Below are 9,980 nucleotides of genomic sequence, written 5' to 3' on the forward strand. Positions count from 1 at the left end.
TATATATATAATTAATGTGTCGATCTCCATTGTTATCAACAACTTAAAATATTCCTTCAATATTACTACTGCACTGACTTAACCACTTAGGCATTATAGTACTATCAGAGTAGTGGTCAACAAAACTTGCGTCCTCTAAGGCTAATTAACTTTAGTCATTAGTGAACTGAGGGATATTCTTCTATAACTGCCATGTAGAGTGATTCTTGTGTGCATGAACTGAATCTAGCTTGATAACCCAGTATTTTCCTCCAAAGACATTAAGGGGCTTCACTAAGGTATTCAGAATATATTCTTGGTAGTCCCTAGCTTGACTTTTGACATTATGATTGTAAAAATGAATTTTGTCATACCATCAAGGTGTACCTCTTACCAAACCATCTCTGTGCTGTTTTGTTGTTTCTCCATTGCATTTCAAGCCGGCCCTAATGAAGCAGTTTTTAAAAGTTCTCATCAGAAAATTATCATAATATTGTAATTGGCTGTAACATGAACTTAGGTGCAAAATTTATTCTGCCACTCAAGCTTTTTTCCTTGAAAATTTAGATGATTCCTCAGAGGAACTATGTGAAAGATTTCACCTTGATATTAAAAATTATGGAGGACTGCTCTCAAGAAAAATAGGATACTCACATGATAGTAGATTACTGCTGGTGCTTAAAATAAAACTGTTAGTTATTATCATGCTTTAAGTTTCAATTTGAAATTGGTGGGATTTTGCATATACACTTATGTGTTACAAATAGTTAGTTCCATGCTGATATTGGGAGTGGGTAATGATACTATGCAATAACTTAAAAAAAACTTGGATCTTCAGATTTCATCATCATAGTCATTCCCTCTTCTACCGCTGTGCAGTGTGAGGATCCCACTTATAGAGTCTGGCCCAAATGTCTCTCTCTTGAGCCAACTCTCTTCTCCTACTGCAGTCCATTCCACGCTTCTTAAATGCCTCCCTTTCCTGTCCTCCCAGGAGATGGAAGGCCTTCCTCTGGGTCTTTTCCCTTCTGTGCAGGTCCCGTAAGTCTTCCTGGCACTTCTGTCTGGATCCATCCTAAGAAGATGTTCAAACCACCTTAGTTTGTGGTCCTCCAGAATGGTCTCCGTCGATGTGACGTAGAGATTACCCCGTATGATGGCATTCTGTATCTTATCTCTCCGTGACTTTCTTTCTATTTTTCACAGATACCTCATTTCCAGGGCTTGTAACTGACTCCTATGTTTTGAGGTGAGGGTCTTCAATTCTGAAGAGTAAGATAGAATAGGAAGGAAGGTCAATTTATAGAAAGCTAGTTTGATCTGCTTTGTCACCTCTCTTCTTCTCAGGAGATCCTGTCTGACCATACTGAACCTTCCCTGCTGCTCCAATTCTTTGGGCACTTTCTTCACTTCCTCATCATTGTAACCACTTTTATTGAGATGAGCTCCTAGATATTTTAAACTATCAACCTGCTCTAATCTCTGTCCTTTAACCCTTAGTATCCTCATTATCCTTTGGGGTTTCTTTCCAATTCTCATTCATTTAGTCTTCTTCGGATTAATCTTTGTATTTATTGTGGATAATTCTTCTTGTAAGACACTTATGTTACTCGCTTATGTCGTGCTCGCTTTAGCGGTACGTATACTAAAATTAGATCTTCAGATTTAAATCATTATAATAAATTTTTTTCTTTCAATTTGCTTTTAATACTATTTAAAATAGTATAAAAGGACAATATTACAATAATACATTTAAGAATATCATGAAAAAGAGACTTCCCAATGGTTCAGTGACCATTTGGTTTTTGAACTATGGGTTGATTTAAAATTGTGTTGCTTAGAGTTCAGAACATCCAATTCATATGAAATGAACTCCAAATAGCCCAGAACCAAAACTACTGTTCTGCTCTCCTAAGCCTAAATGAGCTGTCTGGTTTTTAATTTTTTTTTTTTTCCATTTTTCATTGCTCATATTTTTCAGCTACCTGACTCTATTTCTAAGTAAGGGGAACTTAATATTTTTTACACTTTAAAGTAATAAGGCTTCTCTTGAAAAATTGTTAAAATCTTAAGAAAATAGACTGTATCTCAGTTTTCTGTGACTTATTAAAGGTTTTTGAGGTATGCCTTTTAGGCTTAGTATTGGTCACATTGGTCTGTGAAAATAATTATTTTTATTATTAATATGAAATCTGAGTGAAGTAATAAATATCAGATCATAACATTCATTTATCATCCAGTAATCGAAAATTCATTATATTTGCTTGTGTATTAATGATTTGTTGACTTATTTTTTCTTCATTTATTGTTTGAAATATGTTTTTTTTATTAAACATTTAAAAATGTCAGGACTATTAATCATTCTTCACTTTTATCTGCATTATTTACTATTTATAGCAAAAAAGAAGAAAGGACGAACAACTAATACCCCAACTGTTAAAACTCAAACTCCTACACGGCAGCCTTTATCATATTCTGAAGCACAGAAGTATGTAGAGTTTGAAGTGGATGATAAAATTCATAGGCTTTTGATAGATGAGGTGATTCCAGTTATTTCGAGACACAATTATGAATTATACAGACCGAAGGTAAGAGATACTTATTTTGTTGAATAGAGAAAAAAAAGAAAAGAAAAAGATAGATATAGTGTGATAAGTAGTAGTAATAAGTGAATTAAAATCTGAGTAACAAAAATAAATTTTTGTATAACCATGACACTGTCATCTTCCGGTACTTCGTTATTCGGTAATTCGTTGATTCGTATATATGTTTAACTCTTTCTATCACCATTTGTCATCACCCTCTCACACGCTTTCTTCTTCTAAAATTTTTCTACTTTTTATTTTTTATTTTCACCCTCTCGTAACGTTTTCTTTATAAAAAAACACTTAGTCATTGTTGTAACGGCTTTTTAATTCTGAGTTTGGCCGTCATTAGCGCAGTATCCATTAAGCGTTTGATCTTCCAGCGAACAGGTTCGTTTTTATTCTTTTTTGGTTTTCTTTCTCCTTCTTTATTTTACTCTTACCCCTTATTTTCTCCACTTTTCTCCATTTTCCTTACCCGCGTTATAAGTTTTGTTCATCATACTTATAATTTGCCTCTTTATCATCTATTATTGTTACATATATTTTCTTCCTCTCAATTTTCATTTTCTTTTCATATTTAAATTTTAAATTAATAATAACTAATATGTTCATACTTCTTTGCATTATATAACTTCATTTTTATTTCATTTCCTTTATTATGTTATTTTACCCACTTTTTCAATTACCTATGTATACATTTTATTTCCCGCTTCTCTCATCACTTCATTTTATTAATTCTATTTTGTAAAATTATTCATTTTATGTGTAAAATTATTCTGTTTATACTTTCCTTTTTATTTTTCTGTACTTATTGTGGTTGTTATCTTGTTCTGTTTTTAGCCCTGAAGAAGGCTAGAAACTCTAGCCGAAACATTGGCACATTAAAAATAGGTTAATCGAACTTATTTGTGTTTTTCATTGACCGCACCCCCAACCATCTTCTCCTCATTCATCATCCACGGTCAACTATCTCTCATAATTAATTAAAAATAAATTTTATTTGTTAAGAAACGGTTGTTATATGAATATGACACTGGTGATGTAGAGGGGAATCAGTCTGGCAAGTGGGGCCTAGTGGTCCTTTGTACCAACCCCTTATATCTCCTTAGAAGTTATTGCCTTTTAATTTTTTTTTAATATCTACCTGGTCACTTCTGACATCCGGGGGGGGGGGAGAGGGATTATCTACATGTTACCACTCTATTCTAACCATGGTAGACTAGTCAATCTTGTGTTGAGACTGCTGTGAAATAAGTGTCAACCCCTCCTCTAGGCCAGATTCTAACTGGCACCGTTGCAGTAACGAGGCTGCTAAAGTAGCCTTAACTCCCTCTGCTACATGCGGCCCTCTAACACCTTCTACGTTTGTCAAGATTCATTTCTTGGGACTAGTGAGAAATAAATATTAATTACCCCAGATGGAAATTGAAATTTCCCTAGTCTAAACTGGACACTCTAGGACCCTTGCCCAGAATGTGCTCGGTCATTGAGGCCTCTTAAGCTGTGTATTAACTTGAACAAATGTACTATAAATAAGCATGCCCATTTCGCTCGGATGAGTACAGGATGGTCTGCACTGCACTGAACAGTTTGAGCTGAGAGCTGTTAGTATATCAAAGTGAGCACGTGCTCAGATGAATACAGACTTCGTAGAGGTTTTTTTTTTCTGTAATTCCAGCAATATTATGCAATGAATTTTATAATAATGTGATATTTTTGATGTTTTTAGGGATCATCAAGTTCATCTTGTAAAAATGTCATAAAATTGCCTGATCTGTCTAAATTACCACAACCTAAGTTCAGGATTATTGATGATTATAATATACCTGATGCGCCACCGAGACCTGCAGGTTATATTAGGTAAGTTAATGGTATAGTTTTTAATAATTTAACAAATGTGATCTATCAAAGTCTTTTATTCTGTTTTTATTAATACTTGATACTAGCAAACCCCTGATCCATAATGCGCAACAGGAACGTATTTTAATGTGATTTAAAAAAATTTCAGTGTGAAAGTGTGACTAATATTCAGATTTTCTGAAGTTCCTCCTCATTCTCCTAGTTTACAATAATCTCACATCACCAAGCAAAGTTTAATATAAGACTAAAAGAATTCTACAAAAACAATAGGAAAAAAGTTTAATTGAACTAATGCTTTTCGAGAAATATCTATTGAGAACTCACCGGTTTGGTTTTACAGAAATTGGAGCCATGAGGGCCAGTAGGAACCAATCGATCTATAGGAATATATTGAAACCAAAGCAAGGTATACAAATAATTTTCAGAAATAATCGGTTGAATCTTTGGTAATAAATTTTTTATGAAAAGTAAGACCTTGAGGAATACTCAAATAATTGTATTTGCAAGAGTGACCATTTCCATATTTGCCATAATGTATTCACAAAATGTGTTTTTCTCATTATTTGGAAAAAAATTACTGTTTTGAAAACTATATCTCAGGAACTATAGAATGTGAAAAGCTTTATCATAGCTCAAATTATTGATTCATAAAATTTTTACTTTCCATGGACATTTATTATACCTGTTGTATATTATATATAAAAATTGAATTATTTTCAACAGTGCAGCGGACTGCTAATTTTTATTAATGTGGCTTTAGGGCAGTAGACGTATCTTTTTCATTTTATTTTTAATTCAAGGATATAATTGATCAGAATAAATGAATTTTATGTAAATTAAATCACATTTTTCTGCTTGGCCTCCTACACTATTATGTAAAACTTAAAAATATAATAATGTAAGAAAAAAACATAAGCCAAAAGATAAACATTGTTTAATCAAAATGATAGCGGTACTTTATACGGTTGTTCCTAGCTGTCATAATAAAGATTAACATCACAAGTAGAGGGTTAATATTATAGAATCAGGAAAGTCTGCTTTTCTTGGAAATTACCTGTCTGAAAATTATCCATTGATGTAAGTAAATAACACCATTTTAAATTTTACTCCTCATGATTGCTTAGAACCTAGATATTTGTATACAATAAATTGAAATCATGTTGAATATTTATAATATTTTATTTTTTAATTTACCTTATATCAATGTTTCTTTTTCTGTAAACTGGGCTCAAATATGGGATAAGTCCACAGTCTTTATATTGCACATTGAAAATAGAATATTGAATTTCCTTGTATATAGGTGGACCCTGACTGTAAATTGACTCCCATTTAGAAAATAATTTTCAGGACAAAATTTTGGAGTAATAAAAATTAAATAGGAATATAAAAATATTATAATGAAGCTGTGAAATTAGAACAATCTTTTTTGTTTCTGCTCAAACTTACCTAATTAGATAAGTATTTTCAATTCTTAATTCTAAGTATATACCATTTAAGTAAGCTAATCTTCTGTTTTGATACGATCTAATATTCTTTTCCTTCTTAAATTTCAGTTTAAATGTACTAATTTTTTTTTTAAATTTACCAAAATTTTTATGGAATGTAAGTATCCCCCTGATTTAGTATTTATTTTTTTTGTTTTCTCTCCCAAAAATGTGTGATAATATGTGAATAATTGTCTTTTACTATTAATATAAGCTGTTTTTAGTCTTTTATCATGAAAGTAGAATTAATAATAAACTGTTAAGTGGCTTAAAAGCACCGAGTTTGATCGGAATAAAATTTTCTCAGATCGATTGCAAATATAAGTTGACACCAACTATAGATTGACCATTTATTATACTTAAGATAACTTTAGAAAAAAACCTTGGGTGAATATATTCTGGCAAATACATTAATAATATGAATTATTATTATAGTATAACTATTGAAAGTTTGAATCATCTGAAAAACTGTTTTAGAAATTATCACTAGATTTAAGACAAAGAACAACTTTGTCGAAGAAAACTTTGGCCTTGCTGAGGTATCAATTGGGATGATACAAAATACTTCTATTATAATATTTATGAAGTTGTATTTATATGATGAAATTTTGAAAATGTGTGTCTCTCTCTCTCTCTACTTCTGTATATGTATAAAATATACATATTATTGTTTTAGATTCATAGAAAAAAGTGTCGAAGACATGGAAGGAGAAGTAGAATATGACATGGATGAAGAGGATTCTGCTTGGCTAGAGATTATGAATTCAAAGAGAGCTGAAAATGGATTAGCAGATGTTACTGTAGATGCTTTTGAACTTCTCATGGATCGTCTTGAAAAAGAATCTTTTGTTCGTAAAATAACTGATTATGTATTTTTATGATATTGTTTAAAATACTTATTGACTTATTTACTTAAAATACTATTGACTAAAGATACATTGACTCATAAATGTAGATGTTTAGCGTACATGTAATAGTTTGACCTATATCCAGTAAATATTGGTGTTTTATATATGTTGAAACAAACTGGTGATTTTACTGGGCTAGGGGAAGAAAAAATTAAAGGAAGATAATCAGCACTTCCAAATATGGTACAAACCGAAGGATTGTACCTAAACATGGGAGGTTAATGTTATGTCCAATTTTGTTGATTCTGGTTTCAACATTATTTAATAGAAGGAAGCACATAGAGAAGTTTCTTATCTTAACTTCGCTAATTAGCGTTAATTTTTTTACCATACCAATCATCTTGTTTTGGATCCTATTCATAATTTTTGTGATAGTTGATTTAAGGTGAACAACTCTTATTGGCCCACCATCCAAGTTGATAGCTATAGGTATGCTGTTATAGATATGCACTGTTTAAGATTCTATATCCTTAATAATGTGTTCTTTTCTGTTTTGTGCTCCACAAGTATCATAGTGTTTATGATAGATATCCTTGTAAGTTAAAAATATTGTTTACTGTCTATTTAGATTCAGCTAGGATGTTGCAAAATAGAATTAGCTTTCTACAATTTTCTAGCAATTAATGGTCTTTTGAATAAGTTATTTAAAAATCTGTTCCTTCTTTGGGAATACTTTTCCAACTACTATTAATTATTGATTTTATTACAAGTTAGAACGGTTATTAATTGTTCCTTTTTAATAAGTATATTTTAGATGAAAAGACTGGTGAATATTATTATAGCCTCTGCATTATGGAAGGCTACACTTAAAAAATATTCTTAGTTACCCTCTAGTACCTTATCTGTGGGAAAATTTTGATATATTTTGCTCTCCCCTCTAATCTGCTTAACTATTGTAATATTCTATCATTGAAAACTTGCACATTTGGATTTAATTAGATAATAAAAGCATTTTAGAACTTGAATTGGCTTTGCATTCTTTTAATTCTCCACTTTCTCTACTGTTTGTAGAATCATATTTTTTGTATATTTGTAAGTGCAAAAAAGGTTAGGTGAGATCTATTTCATATTAATTACTTCCATTAAGAAAAAATTCTGATTTTTTTTTTTTTTTAGATGCAGACAAGTAACAAACCTGGTGAAGGACCTGCTGTTATTGATGATGATGCCGTTTGTTGTATCTGTACTGATGGCGAATGTCAAAATTCAAATGTTATATTATTCTGTGATATGTGTAATTTAGCTGTTCATCAAGATTGTTATGGTGTTCCTTATATTCCCGAAGGACAATGGTTGTGCAGGTAACTACACAACTGTTTCAATTATAAATATGTTAGGATAATTTATAAATAATAACAGTTTAGCTATGTAGTAGTATTGAAGAGGTAATTACAAGGTTTTTATTACAGTGGAGATCTCTTCTGATATTTCTGGAGGAAATAATATTTTAGAACTAACAAACTTTGGATGGATTCAATAAATATCACTTGGCAAATCACAAGAAAAACTAATATAACTAGCATTGCCTTAACATTATATATTTACCCATTCAGATATTTCATGTTCTGTTCCCTGTGGACACTGGTGTGAAGTCAGAATATCTGTATTTTTTTAATGGCTTTAATATATTCCAACTAATTTCTAAAACATAAGAAAAATAATCAAAAAAACTGTTTTTTGGATCGCAACACATCCATACTTGTATTATGTCACGAAAATTCCTTTTAGCCATGGGATTGTTTGTATTATTTTCATGGCAATAAATTAATTAGGCCTTCCCTGACAAATAACTTTTTGCCGTTATTGTCACATGGGTAGAGAGATTCATTTGAGTTTTCTTTTTAATCATTGATCGGTTTTTGTTAAGTATAAGTTTCTGTATTGGAAATATCAATACTTTTCATCCGTTACTATTATATATCAATACTTCAGTTAAAGTATTGTATTAAAAAGAGTACTTTGGTGATTACTTGTGATCTAGTAGTAGTAAATTTTAAATTGATGAAAATTTTCAAAATGAAGTATTTAAATTAGCTAGTGTTCTGATTGTTATATGTTGTAATTGCACAGAAAATGAAGTATACTGAGGGTTATATTCTTTTATGGATTGAAGTGTATTGAAAAAAAAATTGTATTCAAAACTGGAATCAGATTTCTTTGAAAAAGTGTCCTATGGTTCCCGAAACCTTCAAAATCCTCCATACCAAATTGGAAGAGTTGAAATCCTCACAGAATGAAGTGTATTAAAATACATTCCTAATTGTGCAATATACGATTTATGGTATAATGTTTTGCAGGAGGTGTTTGCAATCACCGTCACGAGCAGTTGATTGTGTACTTTGTCCAAATAATGGAGGAGCTTTCAAACAAACTGATCGTGGTCATTGGGCTCATGTTGTGTGTGCTCTTTGGATTCCAGAAGTTCGGTTTGCTAATACAGTAAGTTAAATATTTGCATGTGTATACTGTGTATTCTCCCTCCCTCAGTTTATAAATAAAACCTATGTATTATTATTGAAGCTTCTATTTATTTTTGTTCTATTAGAAGAACTGTCTTGACATATGAGCTTGTAGTATGAAAATGTTGTAGGTTCAGTGAATACTTTTACTTAAGGTTTAGCAATTACTGCATATGATTTAATTTATTTTTAATATAAAAACTATTTCCAGTTATTTGTTTAAATAAAGCAGTATTGTGGTTTATATTTCTCACTCTTAGCACATCCTAACAAATCTATCTAATACATTAAAACTTGAAATTTATAGCTGTAGAAAGACTTCCATGACTTTAGTTCTAAACTAAACAGTTGTAAATGATTGTATTACTGTATTTATCTCATCTTTTATAACTTGCAGTAACCACTTTCATTCCAAATTATATATTTAATTCTCTGATTTTTTTTCTTATTTCAAATTTATTCTTTATAAATTTTATTATAGCTGAATTGATTTATAATTTAAAGTTCATTATTCATATTTATAGAATTAACATATTATTGTAGTCTTAGTAAAATGCAGTTTGAATCAAAAGATATTCAATTAAGAACTCAAAGCCTTTGGGAATCTTTGGGAACACGAATTAGTTTTTTTTGCTAAATATTGTAACAGACTTGATTGAAAAATGTAACTGATTTGTTTTCTATATAAAATTATAGCAACAT

General features: G+C 30.7%; 1 protein-coding gene across 1 annotated transcript in view; it reads left to right on the top strand.

The window, feature by feature from the left end:
• Positions 1 to 9,980, top strand: part of Br140 (bromodomain-containing protein 140) — a 45,062-nt gene that overhangs the window by 1,520 nt on the left and 33,562 nt on the right. The window contains exons 2-6 of the mRNA XM_014424979.2: positions 2,377 to 2,567; positions 4,297 to 4,427; positions 6,588 to 6,759; positions 7,936 to 8,120; positions 9,117 to 9,258. Of these exons, the coding sequence (XP_014280465.1) occupies positions 2,377 to 2,567; positions 4,297 to 4,427; positions 6,588 to 6,759; positions 7,936 to 8,120; positions 9,117 to 9,258 (821 nt within the window). The remainder of the gene's footprint in view (positions 1 to 2,376; positions 2,568 to 4,296; positions 4,428 to 6,587; positions 6,760 to 7,935; positions 8,121 to 9,116; positions 9,259 to 9,980) is intronic.

Source organism: Halyomorpha halys, unplaced genomic scaffold, assembly GCF_000696795.3.
Source record: "Halyomorpha halys isolate HHAL.00 unplaced genomic scaffold, Hhal_1.1 Scaffold27.1, whole genome shotgun sequence".
NCBI lineage: Eukaryota > Metazoa > Arthropoda > Insecta > Hemiptera > Pentatomidae > Halyomorpha > Halyomorpha halys.